The 22,136-nt window shown below is 38.8% G+C and overlaps 2 protein-coding genes across 3 annotated transcripts; both read left to right on the forward strand.

Moving 5' to 3' along the window:
- The first annotated feature begins 10,264 nt into the window (after window positions 1-10,264).
- LOC125232608 (glucose-dependent insulinotropic receptor-like) lies at window positions 10,265-17,701 on the forward strand. Of its 2 annotated transcripts, XM_048138339.1 has the most exons (5): window positions 10,265-10,959; window positions 12,263-12,397; window positions 13,490-13,639; window positions 14,086-14,172; window positions 16,844-17,701. In XM_048138339.1, exons 1-5 carry the CDS (start codon window positions 10,689-10,691, stop codon window positions 17,602-17,604), a joined length of 1,404 nt encoding a protein of 467 aa, XP_047994296.1. In that variant the 5' UTR covers window positions 10,265-10,688; the 3' UTR covers window positions 17,605-17,701. The 2 variants fall into 2 exon arrangements, with proteins under 2 accessions (XP_047994296.1, XP_047994297.1); XM_048138340.1 differs by lacking the exon at window positions 14,086-14,172.
- A 445-nt stretch (window positions 17,702-18,146) lies between these two features.
- Window positions 18,147-21,641, forward strand: LOC125232609 (carboxypeptidase B-like). Its single transcript, XM_048138341.1, has 6 exons — window positions 18,147-18,295; window positions 18,653-18,862; window positions 19,202-19,301; window positions 19,815-20,126; window positions 20,636-20,906; window positions 21,271-21,641. The coding sequence occupies exons 1-6, from the start codon at window positions 18,225-18,227 to the stop codon at window positions 21,576-21,578; spliced, it is 1,272 nt and encodes a 423-aa protein (XP_047994298.1). The 5' UTR covers window positions 18,147-18,224; the 3' UTR covers window positions 21,579-21,641.
- The last annotated feature ends 495 nt before the right edge of the window (window positions 21,642-22,136 follow it).

The following is a 22,136-nucleotide window of genomic DNA, read 5'->3' on the forward strand; positions in this document are numbered from 1 at the left end:
TCCGGCTGCATGTCACTTCAGTCGCCAGCGCCACCGCCTGTTGAAGATTATTTTCCATCGGAAGAGCTTTACTTTGTACAATATTCCGATTATTTAAGGTCTTATCGGGCTGCAAATGCAAGCAAAACAGGAGCGATTGGCCTACAGCTATCGGCAGCTGTACGAGGTAATGCTGGAAACCAACCTCCCTCTGTAGACTACGAAAGTTGTGAAATTGATGAAATCAGGTTCTACGATTGAATCAAGCTCTATATTAATTCAGTATAGTCGAGCCAGATGATAACTACTGAAGTCCTCCTGAGTTCCTGGCCCCTTTCGCTTTGAGCTGGAATCTCAAGTTCACTAAGGCGAAGCGGGTTTATTTTTCCCAATTTGTTTATTAGAGGCTCGGCGAATAAGTTAATCTCTCGAATGGACAGGGGGCGCCACAAGCCTCCGGGAAATCGTCGTGTACTTGGAACCCCCGCGGCCAGATTACCGATCGGTTTTGGTGTCCGCCCGGTAAACAGACGCACGCTCAGGATGCAGCACGCTGGCTCGAATTCAGATCTGGACATTCTGAAAGAGTTTTTTTTTTTTTTTTTTAATTCCGCAAACCTTTACAATGTCTTTGACCTACACAATGAGCGACGTACAGGAATCACAGGGTCGTCTCGCGAGGCGCCTCTCCGATTAGATAGCTCGCGAACATCGTCAGGACACCCTCGCAGCAGTGCGGCTCCTCGTCCGGTTATTGACGTCTTACCTCGTTCAACTATGGGTGGCCAAGCCACGTTAGGACGTAGCATCTTTAGAATTTATCTGTTCTCACTTCGGCGACGGAGGAGTCATTGGTCAAAATAGAGTGTAAATACTGTCGAAGTACTTCACGGGAACTGGAAAGAGAAGAGTGGATACCATAGTGTACGGGATGTCAGCTGATAGCGGCGCCCGGCGTCACATTGGAGGGCAGTATCAGCCTGGTCAGCAACAGAGTCTGCAACGATACCGTAGCAGACGGAGCCCGGATATGGTCGTGGCACCATTGTAGGGGAAGACAGTGCTCGCGGTGAGCGTGACATCTTAGGCGCGACGGGCGTTATCAGCGTGGCGGCTAGCAGTACCAAGGGACCACATCAGCAATCTTACCAGCTTGTCACTGCAGCAGACGATGTTACGTTCGGCGGTGAGATTGAGACGGCCGTCGTCAGCTCGAAAGGCGTCTTCGATGCCCCTGTCGCGTCACGCAGTATCGTGCTCGGTGGCCCTCTCGAGGTCGCCGCCGTCAGCGCGGGAGGCACCGGCGCCAGCATGACAGTCAGCTACATCGGTGAACAGCATCAACAGAGTTCGCGGCGTCGTCACGGCAGACGCGGCAGGAAAATTAGCGACGCCTTCGCGGCAGCCGCAGTATTGCGCTCGGTGGCGCGATGAAGGTCGCCGCGTCTGCAATCTTACCTCGTGCGATCGAGGCGACATCAAGGCGCCAGCATCAGCGTGTCGGCCGACGACACCGGTGGAAAACTTCAAGTAGCTTGCGGCGATGTCACGGCAGACGCAGCAGAAGGATTGCGACGCCTGTGCAGCGGTTAACAGTATTACGCTCCGCATCACCACTGAGGCTTGTCACGGCAGACGAACGCTCTGCATCACCATCGAGGCGCCAGCATAAGCGTGGCGGCCAGCGATACTGGTGGACAGCTTCAGCAGGGTCGCGGCGTTTTCACGGCAGATGAGCGCGCTGCATCACCATCGAGGCGCCAGCATAAGCGTGGCGGCCAGCGATACTGGTGGACAGCTTCAGCAGGATCGCGGCGTTGTCACGGCAGATGAGCTCGCTGCATCACCATCGAGGCGCCAGCATAAGCGTGGCGGCCAGCGATACTGGTGGACAGCTACAGCAGGATCGCGGCGTTGTCAGGGCTGACGCACGCTCTGCATTACCATCGAGGCGCCAGCATAACCGTGGCGGCCAGCGATACTGGTGGACAGTCAGCAGGATCGCGGCGTTGTCACGGCAGACGAACGCTCTGCATCACCATCGAGGCGCCAGCATAAGCGTGGCGGCCAGCGATATTGGTGGACAGCTTCAGCAGGCTCGCGGCGTTGTCAAGGCAGACGCACGCTCTGCATCACCATCGAGGCGCCAGCATAAGCGTGGCGGCCAGCGATACTGGTGGACAGCTTCAGCAGGATCGCGGCGTTGTCATGGCAGACGAACGCTCTGCATCACCATCGAGGCGCCAGCATAAGCGTGGCGGCCAGCGATATTGGTGGACAGCTTCAGCAGGCTCTCGGCGTTGTCAAGGCAGACGCACGCTCTGCATCACCATCGTTGTAGGCGGGAGCAGAAGGTGGCCGCGCTGGTAGCCTGCATATTGACGACAGATCACTAACGGCGCGGCGCTCGCGTCGGGGCAGCAGCAGACATACTTACAGCGTCGCACGCGACGCCTATGTGGCGGCCACAACGTTGTTCGGCGGCACCGCAGAGATGGCCATCGTTAACGAGGAGGCAACTTCTACGCAACTTCGGCGGCGCCGACGCGGCGGACAACACTGCCGCGGTCAGTGGCGCTATCGCAGCGCTACAGTAAGTTCCGGCGCCGACACGTGGTTTGGGGCCTCCGCACCGAATCGGAAACCGAACATGTTCTTTCTAAAATAATATGAATCTGCTCACCCATTCGTCGGAGAAATTCAAACCTCCTTGGAGCGCGGTATTCCTCCACCGCGCCCTCCGCCGCCGCCGCCGCCGCCGCAGCCCGCAGGTCGCGCAGCCCGCGGTCGCGAAGCACGTGGTCCCCGGAGCACGTGGTCCCCGGCGGAGCAACTTACCTACGTTACCGCTTATATTCTCGCGCGAAACTTTTAATACGCGGATAACACTTCCTACTTTAGTCTCGGAAATGCGAATAGTTTAAAAAGAAAACTGATTAACGGTAACGATTTTTGCAGCATGGAACTTTCTTACAAAAAAGTGGGTAGAATCATAAAGCACCGCTCGTTCATTTCTATCGTGAGAACCCCGAAAGACGAATAATGATCGCTAGCGAGGCATAATATATCTCATTATTCAAGAAGAACGAGCGTAAATTAAAAGGGAAGAAAGAATTGACGGTGAAAATTGAAATTGAAAAATTTCATAATTCCGAAACGTTATAAGCCACTTTTTAAATAAAAACACGAATAACTCTGGTTTGACCAGGAGTAACAAGGAAATAGAAACTAAAAGATTAATTTCGAGACACCATGCTGTAAAAATGTTCGAACGGAATACGCGACAACCGGTCACTTCGGCGTTCGACGAAACAATGAGGGTGGCTGGTGGCGGGCCGGGGCGCGTAGGAGCCTTGTGTTGCAGGTGGGGAAAACGGGACTACCAACATCGCGGCGGTGTGACGCCGGAGCGACTTACAACGAACGATGGCGCCATCTATCGGTCCGATGCGACGTCTACGACGTACTCTCTCTATATAAGACCTCGGATATACAAACGGCACAAATAATAACTTTTTTTTTGTTTTTGTTATGTCTACCTATGCTTACCTAAAGAAGGGATGTTTGGCCTGCTGACTTTTATAGATAGGTACCTATTACATACGTTACATACTACTTAGCAAATTGCAGATTTTCAGAGCTAACTATGATGACAAAGCCTCGGAAGGACTGTCAGACATGACGAAACCACAAGGGCTCCCATTTGACTTCGAAGCCATAAAATGAATGTTTGAGTAAGCATTAAGGAAATTTCCGGGTTGAAAGAGGTTTTCGAGTAGGTAATAATTCTAATACTTGATTAAGATAGCGATCAATATTATAATGGGAGCTAAGAACAATCATTAGATTTAGTGCCTACTACGTTTTGTGACCTACACTACTAGCATGTGCTCTATATGTATAGCTACTACTATAAAAAGTAGTAGTTAATAGTACTTAATCAGTAGTAGAATAAGTATTAGTTGGTGACTAACTTTGCACGTTCTTCATGATTGTCATACCTAAAGACTGTATCGTTAAGTATGAGGACAACTTTGAGTAGCCGTATTTATTTGCTATTATATTTTTTTCTTAAAACAAGACATAGGCTTAATAAGGCACATAATAAGGTTCACATTTTGTCCTAGAAACTCGACGTAAAGCAAGTGGTTTAGACAGTATTGACTTAATCCTCCCGAGTAACAATTACGATTCCGGACAAATGCTACTAGAAAATTCACAAAGTGCGTAAAAAACGATACGATTGCGAAAAAAAATTGTACTGTGTGAACCTCAACGACATATGATCCACAAAGCAGAATATCTGGACATAGTCTAGCCATAGTTATTTTTAAGAAATAAAGTTCAGGGTGTCATACTTTCTAGCGGTGACATGGTATCGTATGGAATCCAAAGCTACATCAAAAAATTGTACGAAAATTGTTCTAAATTGTACGCTAATTTAAAAAAAAAGTACTAAACGCATTTACAAGAAAACAATGATGAATATGTCACCGCTAGAGAGCATACTTTCTGGCGGGCGCTATCACTCTAAAAAAAATTAGGTTGTTCCTATCAATATTTTGATAGTCGTAGTCAAGCATCTTGATTCCATACGAGCCTGATAAGATCTTAGACAAATCAAATAAGGTAATTTTGATTGCTCTTACTTTTGCAACGTAACTGAATCGATTAAGATCTTGTTCAATAATTTCATGAAAAAGAATTATGCTAACTAAAATACCTTAGTAAGTTCAACTAAGGATTGAATCAACCTATGTTACATAGTTATGCCTAACAAGTTTATAATTGATTCAAGGTGTACAATGGTTAGGAATAACAAAACACCTAAGTAATTAGTTCAATCATACATTCCCTTGTTGTTTTTAGTAATCAGCTTTATTTGAATTATATAAGATCGTAATTGTAGTGATTAACTTAACGTCAACTAAGAGAAAACTGCTCTTAGTTGGTCTTCATTTTTTAGAGTGATCTATTTCTCTATGTAACAGTCCAGTTTTCAGCTTTTTTATGAATCAGAAAAAATGTACGAAAATTGTACTAAGCTGTCCGATACTTTAAAAAAAAATAACTACGCGTATTTACAAGAAAACAATTATTTATATGTCACCGCTAGGAAGCAAACTTTCTGGCGGGCGCTATCTATTTCACTGTGTGACAGTCCAGTTATCAGCTTTTTTATGAATCAGAAAAAATGTACGAGAATTGTACTAAACTGACCGATACTTAAAAAAAAAAACTACACGTATTTACAAGAAAACAAAATGATGTATATGTCACCGCTAGGAAGCATACTTTCTGGCGGGCGCTATATATTTCACTATGTAACAGTCCAGTTTTCAACTTTCTTGTAAATCAGAAAATATGTACGAGAATTGTTCTAAATTACACGACAATCTTAAAAAATGTTCTTCACATATTTGCAAGAAATTTGACCACGCCAACTGGTACGGTCAGCTACGAGTACTGTACTCGTAGTACATAAGGTAAATATATTTACCTGTATTCAATTTTGACCTGCGTTCTTCCCAAGTAATAAGTTTCGATATGTATAGATATTTATAAACGAGACTGTAAAGGCTCATTTGATTCTTCGAAAACAGATAGCAAAATTGCGTTTTATCCACAAGAGTGCAAAGTAATTTCATACAAATTTTAACTTGATATCTGCTGGCTGATAAAATTTACCTGTGTATAAATGATGATTTTGAATCATAAATTATGAATAAGTAAATTGATGGATTCCATTTAGGCCGCCTTTACACCTGTAAGTTACTTACGTAAATCTTTGGTTTATAAGCGACTGATGGTTCCATTTACACCTATGAAAAACTTATCGTAAGTTTTGCTTACGGAAGTTTTGTGGTTTTCAACTTACTAAATGGCTACATTGTTCCAAGCAAGCAAAGTTGAAATGAAAAAAAAAAACGGCCGCCGTAGTTCGTAAGGCCAAAACTTATCAGTTTATTTCGATAAGCTATAGCTATATATATATTTACCTTGTGTACTCGTAGCTGACCGTACCAGTTGGCGTGGTGAAATTTCTTGTAAATATGTAAAGAACATTTTTTTAAGATTGTCGTGTAATTTAGAAAAATTCTCGTACATATTTTCTGATTTACAAGAAAGTTGAAAACTGGACTGTTACATAGTGAAATAGATAGCGCCCGCCAGAAAGTATGCTTCCTAGCGGTGACATATACATCATTGTTTTCTTGTAAATACGTGTAGTTATTTTTTTTTAAGTATCGGTCAGTTTAGTACAATTCTCGTACATTTTTTCTGATTCATAAAAAAGCTGAAAATTGGACTGTTACACAGTGAAATAGATAGCGCCCGCCAGAAAGTTTGCTTCCTACCGGTGACATATAAATTATTGTTTTCTTGTAAATACGCGTAGTTATTTTTTTCCCTTTTTAACCCTTAAATGCATGATTTTTTTTTTAACTAGAAATTAATAATGTGATAGACAATGGTTTTCTGACTCTAGGAAAAATAATAAAAAAATATTTAACATCGATTTTAATACTAAATCAGTATTAGAAGTAAAATAGGCTAAATCTTACTTATATAAATATATAATTACTAGTAAAATTTATAAGAAAACTTTTACTACTATTAAAAAGGTACACTATTTGAGAAACCCCTATGATAAAATTATTAAACATAAAATAGTTACTAACTCTGAAAAAATCTGCCTGAATCATGTACTAAAAATCACCATCATCCAGTTTTTTCACACTTTTCCGCAATATTTTCTTAAATAAAAACATTATTTCCAACCATTTAAAAAAAAATGGCGGAAAAGTGTAAAAAAACTGGATGATGATCCTACAGATATAAGAAAAATAAATAAAAAAGTCCAGCTTATATTTTGGCTAGTTTATTAAAAAATACATGCATTGTAGCCAAATGGCAACAATATGCATTTAAGGGTTAAAGTATCGGACAGCTTAGTACAATTCTCGTACATTTTTTCTGATTCATAAAAAAGCTGAAAACTGGACTGTTACATAGTGAAATAGATAGCGCCCGCCAGAAAGTATGCTCTCTAGCGGTGACATATTGATCATTGTTTTCTTGTAAATGCGTTTAGTACTTTTTTTTTAAATTAGCGTACAATTTAGAACAATTTTCGTACAATTTTTTGATGTGGCTTTGGATTCCATACGATACCATGTCACCGCTAGAAAGTATGACACAGTTCAGGATCTGTGTATGGCGGCCATTTAGAGAATGTGGCATGGTGCTTCCTCTAACTCCGACTTTGATGTCGAATTTAACTATCATACACTGTTTATATCGATTTGGTTTAGGCACTGTTCAAACACCGTGAATGTCAATTAGACTTTGGCCTATGGCTAATTTTTTTATCTGTTTCTCTCATGGGGGCGTCCATTAATCGCGTCATACTGCATAGGGGGGGAGGGGGTCATGAAAAAATCACCAAATATCACCATGGGGGGTGGGGGGGTTAGGAACATATCACGTGTATTTTTTTGTTACACTAACGTAAAGAAAAAATCATATTTCTGAGCTATTTTTATATCAACTTTTACAGTCAGAAGTTGCGTTGTGCAGTGCAAAGAGAACAGAATAGAATAGAATATAATTTATTCGTGAACACAGTCAAGATTAATTACACATTACAACACAAACAGAACGGAATGAAGTGCCACGAAATGGCCTCATCTCAGCGTGTTGCTGGTGACTTCCAGCGCTGATCTTCCGATGTGACCATCAAGGGAGAAAAAAAGAGCTGTGTGCAGTGTGTTATTTTTACTTCTCAAAGATTTTTTTAGTTTGCCCTCATGACGTGTACACGTGACGTGACAGTCGGTTATAGACGGTCAACCTAATCATAGCACTGAAAAAAGGCGGCAAATTTGACAAATGTAGAGCTCACCGGCCAACTGTCTTCAAAACACGCGTGCCTTCCTAAACCTTGACGTTGGCGGAATCATAGACGAGCCATAACACTTAAAAACCGGCCAAGTGTGAGTTGGACTCGTGTTGTAAGGGTTCCTTACATCACAAGAAGAGCTTAAGCGCCTTCTGGAGGCGCTAAGTCATTATTGTAAAGAAAATAATAATATTTTGAACAATTTATAAACAACCGGCCAAGAGCGTGTCGGGCCACGCTCAGTGTAGGGTTCCGTAGTTTTCCGTATTTTTCTCAAAAACTACTTAAAGTTCTACTTTTGTGATTTTTTCATATTTTTTAAACATATGGTTCAAAAGTTAGAGGGGGGGGGACACTTTTTTTTCCTTTAGGAGCGATTATTTCCGAAAATATTAATATTAACAAAAAACGATTTTAGTAAACCCTTATTCATTTTTAAATACCTATCCAACAATATATCACACGTTGGGGTTGGAATGAAAAAAAAAATCAGTCCCCACTTTACGTGTAGGGGGGGTACCCTTACAAAACATTTTTTTCCACTTTTTTTTTATTTTACCACTTTGTTGGCGTGATTGATATACATATTGGTACCAAATTTCAGCTTTCTAGTGCTAACGGTCACTGAGATTATCCGCGGACGGACGGACGGACGGACGGACGGACAGACAGACAGACATGGCGAAACTATAAGGGTTCCTAGTTGACTACGGAACCCTAAAAAGACGAAACAAAAATGAATGTACATGTAATATTCAAACGCACTCAACAGTCAACACTTTCAAAAGATTTGGTAACTCGTCCTTGCAGCCCCAGTGAGTGAAATTCGTAATTTGAGTTTTTTTTCTTTTAAGTCCAATTTAATGGTCATTTTTGTCTGTTTTCTTAAATTACTTGACTGAAAATTATTAAAAACATAATTACATTTTTAAATACGTATAAGGGCCATTTTTTTTCAAAGTTGTCCACCCCACTTTTTTTGTAACATGGGTATTTTTTACGCGATTTATATTCAGAATCGCGAGGTCTTTTGATCGTGATAGGAGAAAAAAATGTCCCAAGATTTCCATATTTTTTTAGACCTTCCATTCCGTTGCCGCCATACAAAATGTATGAAAAACTGGTAACGGAATAGGGAAAAACCTTGGGACACTTTTTTACTCCTATTAGGATTGAAAGAGCTCGCGATTCTGAGTGTAAAGCACATAAATTATTCCAAATAAAAAAAAAGTGGGGTGGACAACTTTGAAAAAAAAAATGGCCCAATTAACGCTCTTTCATTTGATATGTAACACGCTAAAAAACTATTTCAAAAAACTTTGATTTCTAATTTTCACTTTTACCCCCCAAAAGTGTATATAGTTGTTTTTTTTATTTTATTTAAATTACATGCCCGTCTTTGGGTCACAAGTTTACATATTATGTGTGCCAAACAAGTTAATCGGTTCAGTAGTTTCGGTTCAGTGGTTTCCTTTTTGAGGTACGGAACCTTAAAAATGAGGGGGCGAAGGTTTAATTCTCATAGAAAATTTGAATTTCGCGCCAAGATTTGGTTGATTCGTGGGTTGGAAAAAAGTCTACTTGAGTTGCCAAAAAATTACACGTCATATTGGCCAGGGGGGGAGGGGGTCCTGAAAATATCACCAAAGATCACCATGGGGGAGGGGGGGGTCTAAAATAAGCCAAAAACGTATGACGCGATTAATGGACGCCCCCCATCCTGCTTGCATCAAAAATTTACGACAATCCGGAACGTTGCTCAAAATAGCGTTTTTTTTAATTATATAAATTGACCGCATTTATTCTGCAAGTACCCAATTGAAAAACCATGAAGAGGACTCTTAAAGAATATATTTTGGGCATTTTGGCAGCATATTAACCTTTGTTTGTTGAAATCGTGCAAACAGTCATTGAAATATTCTCAAATTAAGCCAGATAGGGGTTGTCCGAAATTTATTTGCTAGACCTTAATGAAAGTACCATAAAGTCTCTAAAATAAAATAAAAATTAGACCTTCTTATATCAAATAGTGCTTACCAATACCTTCAGATCATACTCTCGGAACATAATAATATAAAATTATGCACATGTCAACATTTAGACGAGGTTTGTTTTGTCCTTATACTTATCGATACAGTCCTTATCTTATTTAGATCTTAATATGTGAATTAAGGTAAAGTACCTACCTAATCTTCTACAAAATTTTATTTGTACAATAGCATCAAAATTTGTATTCAAAGCAAGACACTAAAGCGCGCTCATTACAGTAATTGGCAATAACAAGCAACAACTATGTGGGTAACAGCTTTAAAAGTGTATAACTAAACTACCTACCATCATAAAGAAAATCATTGTTTGTAAGGTCCCATAAGTCGTTTTTACCGAGAATACGCGAACAGGCCTTCCATAATTTTATGAAATCGCGTATCATTTATACTAATGGCGATATTATTCAAACGCACGAGTCACCATAGCGGTCACAAATAAGACAGCCATAGGAAAGGTTCGCTCGCCATAGTTAAGTAATGCGGAAACTCAGAAGAAATCATAACAATCTCCTGCGCTGCCTGCGGATCCACAAATATGTAAATCATCTCATTAAAATAAACAAAACTCCAAAAGCAAGCTTTATCCTCGTTCCTTGAGATGCGGAATATTTGGCATACACTCATTCGTTAGCCAGTTACCGGTATTGACATGCGCGTCCAGCGGGCCATTATACGATCTAAAAAGATAAATTGTGAAGCGGTACTAGAGATTCTGATTCATAATTCTAAAGCGCCAAGACAGTGTTTACATACAAGTTATGGAGAACCAAACAGCGTCACCTGTTATGGAATTAGTGACAAATGAGACTCTCATAAAGCAAGTGGCCAACTTCTTCAATGTTAGTGTAGCGAATGTGACAAACCAAAGTGTAGTGCAGCAAGAGACACTCTTCGATTTGTACGAAGCCTACAGGACGCAGGAAAAGGAGCAATTGACCGCGTACAAAACTGTGGCATATGTGGTCGGGACATTGATAATCTTAAGTAACTTAATTGTTGTTGTATCCAGTGGCCTCATACTTCGACGAGGTACGTCTTCGATATGTTTTCTATTTGAGCACTTAGAATCGCCAAGGCCATTGTATGGAGTCATGCATTAATTTATTTCAACATAATTTTAAATCCAAGATCAAGTTTGACAGGGTATCGGTAATGGGTAACCGTTACTAATATTTTAGTCAAATAAACCTTATGAGGTGACATGTAGACATTTACCTACTTCTGTTACTTATATCACTGACACACGTTCAGCCTAATCGAACTAATAGTTTAGGTCAACTGTACTTAATGAAATTCTTTTGAAGTGACATATTTACCTGGATCGCTTGTTTAGGTATATGTATTTCTCTAGGTATGTATGAAAGTGACGTCTTCATGACGACTTGTTATGTGAAATATACAAAAAATCTTGTAAGTAATTATACAAAATCTTTTAACCGTATAATTTTGAACATTTCTGTTTTTTTAGGTTTTTTCCTGATTTTATTATTTAATTCAAAAGAGAAAGTGGCCTCGTAATTTAATGCCGCCTGTCCACATCGAGATACTGTAAACCAATAACGTGTAAATTATACAATAATACGTATTATACATAGGAACTGTTCTCTTCGCGTCTCATTCTTACTCGTCACTTCTCTTCCTTCCCCGATTGAGTCGGTATTACGCCGAGACTCTGGGTAAGGGCTAGAAGCTCTCGTCGAATGTACCTATGTGTATCTACTGCCGGTACCAGAAGAAAAAGCTTAATTATGTAGAAAATAAAAGGTAGCCCTTCAAAAGCACCCTTGCTAGCCTAGGCTGCCGGCCGCCTTCACTGCGGCCCATCCCAAACGGTATATTACTTATCGGACTAGCGATCGCAAGTAGACTACAGCCGGTATCGATAAAGATGGTCTACTCCATATTATTATTGAACACATATCCCGCAAACGACGATGAACGACCGCCCTACGCGGTGGGGCGAGACCCGAATTAGCGTCGGAAGCAAGAAACCTAGCTAAGCTTCTCATACCCTTCCAGACGGGGTAGTATCTGACCGACCGATGACGACCGGTCTGGCGCAGTCGGTAGTGACCCTGCCTGCTGCGCCGCGGTCCCGGGTTCGAATCCCGGTAAGGGCATTTATTCGTGTGATGAGCACAGATATTTGTTCCTGAGTCATGGATGTTTTCTATGTATATAAGTATTTATATATTAAATATATCGTTGTCTGAGTATACCCACAACACAAGCCTTCTTGAGCTTACCGTGGGCCTCAGTCAATCTGTGTAAGAATGTCCTATAATATTTATTTATTTATTTACCTACTAAAAACATCCTAAATCATTTCCAGGCCAGCAGCCCAAGAGCACCTACCTCCTGCTAGGAAATGTGTCGCTGGCAGACACGATCATTGGCGCGGCCATCATCTTTGGGTCTGTGATCGACAACTCCGTCGCTTCCAATCCACTGTGCATATTTCAAATTGGTAAGTCTACGTGCGTTTTCACACTATCCGATCCGATATCGGATGTCGGACCGATATCCCGTATATTTACGCCGCCATCTTTGTTTTTTCCCTTTGAAATCCTTCCTACTTCCGATATCGGATCGGATAATTTGAAAACGTACTAAGGCTGCGGTAATAAGTATACATATAATAAGCTAATATACCTATAACAAGATAATGTTATATACCTATAATAATATAGTATATAAAAATCAACATCATATAAAAATATAGACGGGCGAATGATTTTCATACAAGTTGTAATTTGTATAACCGGCAATATTTTCTGGGGATGATAAGCTGGCTAGTAGACTATGTAAATATTTTATAAAACAACAAATATCTTATTTCGTTCAATTTTACGTACTTTTTACCCACTCCATTCTGTTTGAAAAACACTAACGAGTGCGCACACACTGCCGCATATAGTGGTGCTAAAAGCTATGCTTTTTTTCTAATGGCATTTAAGGGTAATGATAACGAAATAAAGATTAAAATAACTGGGCGTTTCTGATTAATTATCTGGCTCTAGAAATTTCAATTTGAGTATTCCCAAAAACAAGTAAATGCAAAATATCATTCTAAAAATCAATACATACTTACAATACAATATCAGTTTATTTAATTAAATATAAATATAAGTTACCTACTTATCAAACTATTCAAAAGATTTGTTTGCTACAAAAACAGAACCGACAAGATTCTGACGTCAGTAATTAAATTCACTAACATGATTAAGCAGCAATCGTTTGTTAATCAACAATGATAAGTGTTTATTTTCTTCTGAACATGTTTGATGAGCAAACTGGCTAGTAGGTTGTAGCTACTTACCTACATATTAATATTTCTAATTCAAAATAGCGTGAATAAAATGAGTATTAATTGATACATATCGTATATAAAAATTTATTATTTACTTTGTAAACCTACATAATGTTTTGCACCCAACATCTAATACATTAATATAGTCCGGGAGCCCAAGAAAGTTTTATGCTGCTGGAATTGTACTTATGAATTTTCGCTAAAATTTGATTTTTAAGTGTCACTTACCATAGCCGTTTACATTTCCAGGTATGATCGTATGCCCAGCGATAGTGTCCATATTCAGCGTCGGACTGATAGCCGTGGACCGCTATTTCTACATACTACATGGCTTATACTACCAAAGATACTTTAATACTACAAGGGTCAGAATTGCCATTGCTATTATTTGGATGATTGGTAAGACATACATATATTCCTTATATATGCTCAACTTTTAAATTGATAGGATTTTTTTAGAACTGAGCAAGCTTATCTAAACTCAATCCCTTCTTTGTGTACTTTGAATGTTCCTCTTGTATGCTTCGTAGACCAGACTAGTATATACCAAGCTGCAAAATTTACAAGGACACATTAGGACATTAATTTATGATAGGGTAGTTTTTCACAACTGCAATTGGATTGACAAATTATAATTATGTGAAAATTCAATCATAAAATTTTCATAAATTTTTGCTGCGGGGTAATCTAATGCATACCTAGTGCATACCTTCACCTGTAGATATATCTTCTATATGACATGTGTCATGTGTGTATGTCTGTATGATAAGTAATTCATGCTTTTCGTATTTGTGTTGTGTATATGTTGTCTGTTACTTTAACGCAGAGTGTCTAACATTTTACAGGTCTCATCCTCGGATTTATGCCGGTCACTGGATGGGTCAATAACGAGCTAATATATACTAGATGTTACTACCACGCACTCTTCCCTGGTGAACTCATACTTTTCAACGCCTCCTTAAGTTTAATAACTATAGTACTTGTCACTATACTTTATTCTATTATACTAGTACGTGCTCTTAAAAACGTTAGAGAGATAAAGGCAACTCAAAAATCCGTTAAGTTTAATTCAGACTTACATGAGACACCAAAGTTAAGAATATATCGAGGAAATACTAACCTCAACAGAACTTTCCCTACAAACCCTAAGAAAACCTCAATGAGACGGTGCGCGTCTTTTAGTGCTTTATGTGATAACTCAAAGAAAATGACATTTACAAGAAACTCTGAAAAATCTAAAAGTATTGGTGATCTAAATGATGATAATTTTAATGGCACGGATGGCAATTCTGATAATAACAACTTAGAAAATAGCAAAGAAATCCTTAGAAGCCAATATGAAGACTCCAAATTAAGTGTTTTTACTATTGAATCTAACTATTCCATAGCAAGTATCCCATCTTCAAGTTCAAAGTCAAAACGATATACAAGTAAATCAATATTAAATAAATTGTGTAAGGAGAAACCCCCACCAAAGCCAAAAGAAGCTAACAAATGGAGAGCTATAACAGTAGTTATGCTCACTAATGGCAGTTTACTATTCACTTGGCTCCCTTTTTTTGTAACGGTCACTTGTTTTGTACTCTGTGAAGACAAATTGACAAACCCTAGGTGTATGCAGTATAGAATTGCGCTCGGTGGTGTTATCCCTACCTTAGCATTTTTAAACAGCATATTAAATCCACTTATTTACGCATGGTGGCATAAAGGTTTCCAAAAAACAGTGCGTACTATGGTCAAGAAATATTGGAACATCAACAGTTCTTTTTTATCTGCTTCTAGCTGCACAGCTAAATAAAGCATAATCATTGCGCAATGATTGTGTCTAAAACGGAGAGCTAAGCCGATAGATATATTATTCATTCTCCTATATCCTATCCATGACGAAAAATATGACATTACTTAGAGCAGTGTTTTTCAAACTTTATGGTGCCACGGCCCATTATGACCTCTCAAATTTTTTCGCGACCCCCATACCTCGTTTCTAATAGTACCTATAACTTACTGCTGAAAGATGTAATAAATTTTATTACATCTTTCAGCACATCGAATCGAATCGAATTTACAAATTTTATAAATAAAAGTTGTAAATTCGATCAAATCTTCGCAAACTCGTCTATTGCGAATAGTACCTATGCGTAGATATGGGTGTACTTTATCACTTATCACTCAGGGGTGAGATGGCTTTCGAGAGGAAGGGTTTTGACACGCGTTATAGAGCTTCAATCAGAATTATTAATGTTTTTACAATATTGTTGCTGATTATGTTACGATATTGAAAGTAGCATATCTTGCCGGTATCTTTGACCACTTAAATGTTATGATCGTAAGTCTGCAAAGAAAGGGACGAAAGCATAATTAGAGAAAAAGATAAAGTTAACGGATTTCTAGCAAAAATTGAGTTGTGGACTACATTTTTACACAGCATGCAGTTTGCGTATGCGTATGCAGTTTGATTATTTCCCTTGCATGGCTAAAATCATTCAAGAAATATCATCAGATATGGTGGAGAGCTTGCAATGTTTAAAAAACCAACTCCAAAGTTATTTCTCAACTGAAACATTGATTGGTGATGGAAAGTTGGATTTTGAATATTTTTTTTAATATTAAGTCCGTTGAGCTGGCCGATCTCAACGCCTCGGTGAAAGAAGCACCATTTCAATTGATGCGTTCTAGGTTAAAAGAATGGCTATATTTAGTAAAAGAAGCCCTTAAAGTTTTGATCCCATTTGCTACTTCATATTTATGCGAGTTGACGTTTTCAACAAATAAACACAATTTATTTATTTATCATAAAATTAGTTTTTTAAGGTTAACCTTTTAATTTTCAAGAATTTGACTTTTTTAAGTTAAAAAAAACATAACCAGTTTATCTTAAAGCTGAACTTCGCGACCCCCTTGGATAGATGCCGCGACCCCCCTGGGGGTCGCGACCCACACTTTGAAAAACACTGACTTAGAGTATTCATTTTAATATATTGTTTAATGACAGTTCTCTCTGTAGATGTGATAACCTATTTAGATATATAGTTTATGTGTCGATGGTGAACCCGTTTGTTTTTCCCTACGTTGCGTAGTAATGGTAAGATTATCTGCTTTATTGTACGAGTATACTCCTCATCGTAGCCCTTAATTGGTTGCAAGACTGTTAGTCGCGAACTCCGTACTTGCCCGATTTCGTTTACCAAAATATAACCTGCTGTTTTTACAATTGGTTGATGGAGATTAATCTAGCCACGTCTGTTTTTTTTTAATTAAGGAGAAAATGGAAAAAAGATCTTCAATAAGTATGTATACGAAATTCAGACTTTCATGGAACTCAATTCCAGAAGGATTTGAACTCAAATCGTCACTTTACACTGGACAATCATTATTTAGTAGACTTAATAATACCATTTACTTTTTACCTACACAACGCAATATAAACTATATTTTCCAGGAAGTCACTAATTATACCTAGGCGTTAACATAGTCATAATACAAGCTGCTTTGTACATACCTAAAATCTGGTAGTTTCTTCACTGCACTATGTTGCTGTTTATCATCTAACATACGATGTAAAATTAAAGTTCGTGTAAAGACTATTATAACAACATTTTACAGGAATATTTGTCGCGAGCTTACCAGCTATGGGTTGGACAGGCCAGACTTTCACCAACTATAGATGCTGGTATGTTGCGCTATTCCCGAGAGCCCTGCTGATCATCCTCTCTGTCGTTGTACTATCAGTCATCATTATGGTATGCATTTTGTATTTTCTTATTCTACACAGTGCTGTAAAAACTGTAGATAGAATCAGAGAAATTAAAGAAAGCTACAATTACAATATTGCTTTTGTCAACAAAGCTTTCGAAACGACTGAAGCTGAAGACAGCAGCTCCAGCAACGTTGACGAAATATCGAAAACGACGGTCACTATAACAATATCTAAAGAAACTATAACACAAAAGACTCGGGACTCTATGGAAATGCATGAACTAAAGAAGAAAAATGTAGAAGAAAACAGAATTGGAAATAAGTTAAAACAGAGATTTGAAGCGATCTCTAGTTACTACAGAAAAGCGAAGGCAGTTGATTCGCACCCGAGCAAGTTGAAAGCTGTCAAGACTGTGCTATTGGTTACAGCTTGCTTTGTTGGAACTTGGGCTCCATATTATGTATCAATAATTGTTTATGTGAAATGTGATATTATGACCAACGGGTACGACTGCATTCCTCTAGAATTATTAACATTAGGACCATTATATTTATTAGGAGTAAGCAATTGTCTATTAGACCCAATAATTTATGCGTGGAGACATTCTGGATTTAAACAAACCCTTAGGAATATGTATTGGAAATATGTATTAAGAAATTTTAAATAAGTATACATTCAGAAGATGATGATATTTGAATGAGCCTAGTGTAAGAATAACAAGCACAGAGTGCTTTAAATAGTTCAATAAATTACTTATTACAAAACATGATTGTTTGCTTTACATAGTTGTCGCCATGTCACCACCGCAAACCATGCTATCACCACATGCATTTATTACTTTTACCAATTTACAGTTGGTATCAAGTCTAATCCAAAGATAATGTGGTATAGGTACACCGGTAAGAATCCGGGAGCCGTAGAGGGGATTTCTGTATGTCCGTGAGAGAGAAGAAAGAAAATTTGATTTTTCAAAGTTCTAAAAATAAGTCTCTAGAATTGTACCAGAAATCTGTATTTTTCTCACGAAATACCTACATTACCTACTATAACATGTTACCCCCTATTTTGTTTAATAAAAGTAAGTCCTTTATGATTGTGATTTGTGGTGATACGATACGACTTTATTAACAACCGGATAAGTATAAAGGTCGATAAAAAGCCAATAACTGTGAATTATCTAATTTAAAGAAGTTATCATGAATGTCATAAAAGTGCTATCATAAAATCCCTAAAATATGTCAAAAATAAATTACTAATGGCTGCGTAACAGTAGTCTGCTTGGGTAGAATGAAGCGAGTGGTCATCTGTTTCTTTGCCTTCCTGGCATTGGCCTACGGCCGCCATGAGAAATATGAAGGGTAAGATGTTTTTAAACATTTTGACATAAATACAGGATGTACATTTTATAACGTGCAATATTTAAGAATATGATTATGTAGCTGATACAAAACCCACAATAAAAAAGATTATCTTGTTTTTATGCAAAATTTTCCTGAATTTCCTTAAATTAGGTACCTATCTACACTAAGCGCGCGGCGGCGTGTGCTTGCGCTGTCAGAAAAGTCTAGGTAAAATTTCCCGAAATTTGATATTTCATGTTTTTTTTTTCATAACCAGCCCATCAGACAATATTGCCGGTTATAAAAATGACACCCTGTATATTGCTATTTTATATCTAGTAAGTAGTTATTATATTAACTATGAACGGATTTCAGACACCAACTGTTCCAATTATCAGGGCCGGCCAGGGAAATAGGATCTCTTGAGGGCAAGTTGGATATCCTCTCAGCGAAACCAGCCGCGCGCGTGGAATCGAACCAGCTACAAGCTTTAGTGCGACTGTCGCCGGAAGTGAAACAACAATGGTTGCGATACTTCGACGAAAGGCAGATCACGTATAAGAAAGTGGTTGATAATTTAGCTGAGTAAGTGCTTGAGATGAATCAATGAAATTAATCCTTCTACCTCTAGACTTTTTGTACCCACCAACTAATCTTAGTTTTAAAAAATTCTCAATCTTTTTTTCTATGCCTAATGTAAAAAAATTAAATCTGAACCCTGCATAGCTTGAATAATGGTACAGATTACTTATCTAATTTTATTTTCTTATTCTTTGCTGTATTATATTAGAAGGCATCGAACCTCAAGGATCGCTTTAGGACCTTAACAAGTTATAATTAAAATATTCTAAGGATTGTCTTAAAATTATAACATTCTACTTAGGTATAATAAAAGGTTTTTACAAAAAATATAATATTTCACAGAGCTTTCCGTGATGAAGACTCTCAAATTGAAGCTGCTAGAGAATCAGCCAAACGTAGTGGGCGAAACATCGGCTGGGATACTTACTACAGGCACCAAGAGGTTTGTTTATTTTGTTTAAGGAATTGGAACCTTGGCTACTTATAGGCATTATATATTTTGAATAAAATTTAACCAAAGAAGCATGTATAAATGGCGGTCTTAATGCCAAAAGGCATTCTCTACCAGTCAACCATTGGGTTAAACAGAGACATATAATTATGTTGGTGCAAGAGAAATAATAGCTAACAGAGACAAATATAATCGTGACATCAAATATAAAACAAAACTAAGGTTGAATACTAATCCTTATATAAATTTATATAATGATAGACTAATATATATAATTACATATATATGATGGTGAACATTATTTGAATTCGTCTGTCAGAAGATGCTTGCGGAGCAGTCGTTTGAAAACGAGTGAAAATTTGTAAACTTAACTTAATTGCTGCCATATCCACTTATCGTCGCATATCATATTAAGGAAGGAGAGCACCCAAATATGTAGCCTATTTCGTTTTTCTATACGTTTTAATCTGTCCAATTATATTTGTATACCTACTTACTTTGCAGATCAACGACCATTTGGACGCACTAGCAGCACAGTATCCCAATTTGGTAACCGTAATCAACCCCGCGCTCAGTTACGAAGGCCGACAGATCAAATACGTGAGAATCTCGACCACACGCTTCGAGGACCTGCGAAAACCCGTTATTATCATCGATGCCATGGTCCATGCCAGGGAATGGGTTACTACTCCAGTAGCTCTCTACATCATCAACCAGTTAGTGGTTGATGCCGTAGACAGCCAATTGACCCAGGATATAGATTGGATTATTATTCCGCTGGCTAACCCTGACGGATACGAGTACACACATGATGAGGTAAGATCCGATAACCTTTGCCCTTAAAGCTTTTGTAAGAACATGAGTTTGCAAGTTTTTTTCTATAAAAAGCTGCTATTCACGTTTATCCATCGTTTATGTACATAATGTATAATCACTTGAAAACAAACGACATGATCAAATACTAGTAGGTGAGTACGTGATGTGTTATTGTACCTACTTACATGTAGTAGATATACACGAGTGCACGTCACTGTCTCGTACGTCATCTTTAAAGTTACGACGATAGATTTTAGAAATAGAGATGACAGCAGGGTGTTGTCTTTTTGGGCATGTCGAAAACTATTAAGGCAAGCATTTCACGAGATAACAATCGTTACTAGGTACAAATATTTTCGTTTGACTGTTAACGATCTACGTCTAGGCTACGGCAACACCGTTTTACACACAGTTTAATACATCACATGTTATTAGACTTCAGACTCGTTCTCAAGTGTTAATTAGTACATTTCATAGAATCAAATCTATTTTCTATTTCTATTGCCTAGGATCGTCTTTGGCGCAAGACCCGATCCAAATCTCACCCCGGAAGCGACCAATGCCCTGGCGTTGATGGCAATCGTAACTTTGACCACTACTGGGGCACCTCGGAGTCCAGCGCTAACCCCTGCAGCATCATCTATGAAGGCCCTTCTGCTTTCTCTGAGCCTGAGATTCGAGTGATCAGAGATGTGGTTAATCAGCATTTGGAGCGGGCTGCTATGTACATTTCGCTACACAGCTACGGCAATATGTTCCTTTACGCGTGGGGAAATAACGGTAAGAATGTAAATACTTACCCCCTTATTCATAAACGTTCACTAAAGTTATCAAGCCGATAAAGTTCGTTTGTCCCTTTCCGACGTGAACGTGACTTAACTTTAGTGAACGTTTATGAATCATAATCATAATCATATAATATCGTTTATTGCACCATTGAATAAGTGGGTTAGTTTTAAAACAGTCAAATTACAGTCAAATGCTACAACGCGCAAGACACCTTTCTCAATATTTTCAAAACTGTTTGGCCGGTCGGTCGCTGCCCCCACCTAATGGTTCTCGTAATTTGATCTTCTATGGATTTATCCCCCTATTTGCAGATTTTTTTCTCTGTGACACGGTCTGACAATATCAAATGTTTCAGGTACTCTTCCTTCCAACGGCCTAGCGCTCCATCTTGCCGGTGTGACCATGGCAACAGCTATAGACTCTTTGGCGTTAGACAACGCCCCCCGCTACGTAGTTGGCAACGCCGCCCAAGTCCTATACTTCACGAGCGGTACCTCACGTGACTGGACCCGGGCCGTCGGTATCCCTCTGACATATACTCTGGAACTGCCCGGCTATGAATACTTGTTTGAAGTGCCTGCTCAGTACGTCGAGCAGATTGTCAAGGAAACCTGGGCTGGTATAGCGGCAGGAGCGCATTACGTCAGATCGATCTTTGGTTAATCGCGGTTCTAGTTTTTCTACCTACCCACATGTACTTAATAAACTTCCCGTTTTTCGGTTTTATGTTTGATTTTTATAACTGTACTAAGTTAGTTTCAAACCTACTGGTGGAAGATGACGCTGAAAGCGCCTTTAACCATAAAATAACAATATAGTACCGTCACTACCTAATATAGGTTTATGGTTTGTTATCTTTACCACTAAGTATAGTGTTTAGTGTGTAGTTGGCGTAGGACTTTATACTACTAGAGGAACCATAGAACGTTGTATTGTACTTAGTAAATCCAAACAATTGCCATTCAATTAGTTAGCTATAAATTACCCTCAAGTACACAAATATATCTCGTTATAACTAACATCTAATTGTGAATTATTGTTGTAGCTAGTATCACCCATAATATTCACTATTTAATTATTATGTCCTACGTGTAGGTATTTATAGGTACCTAATTTATGTTACATCTGCCACTTCAGTCGTAAAACAAGGAACTGAGTAGGTAACGCAAACAACACACTTGTAGTTCCAAGTAACAACAGTCTCTAGGAAATCTATATAAC

The sequence above is a fragment of the Leguminivora glycinivorella genome, chromosome 13, assembly GCF_023078275.1.
Source record: "Leguminivora glycinivorella isolate SPB_JAAS2020 chromosome 13, LegGlyc_1.1, whole genome shotgun sequence".
In the NCBI taxonomy this organism is placed as follows: domain Eukaryota; kingdom Metazoa; phylum Arthropoda; class Insecta; order Lepidoptera; family Tortricidae; genus Leguminivora; species Leguminivora glycinivorella.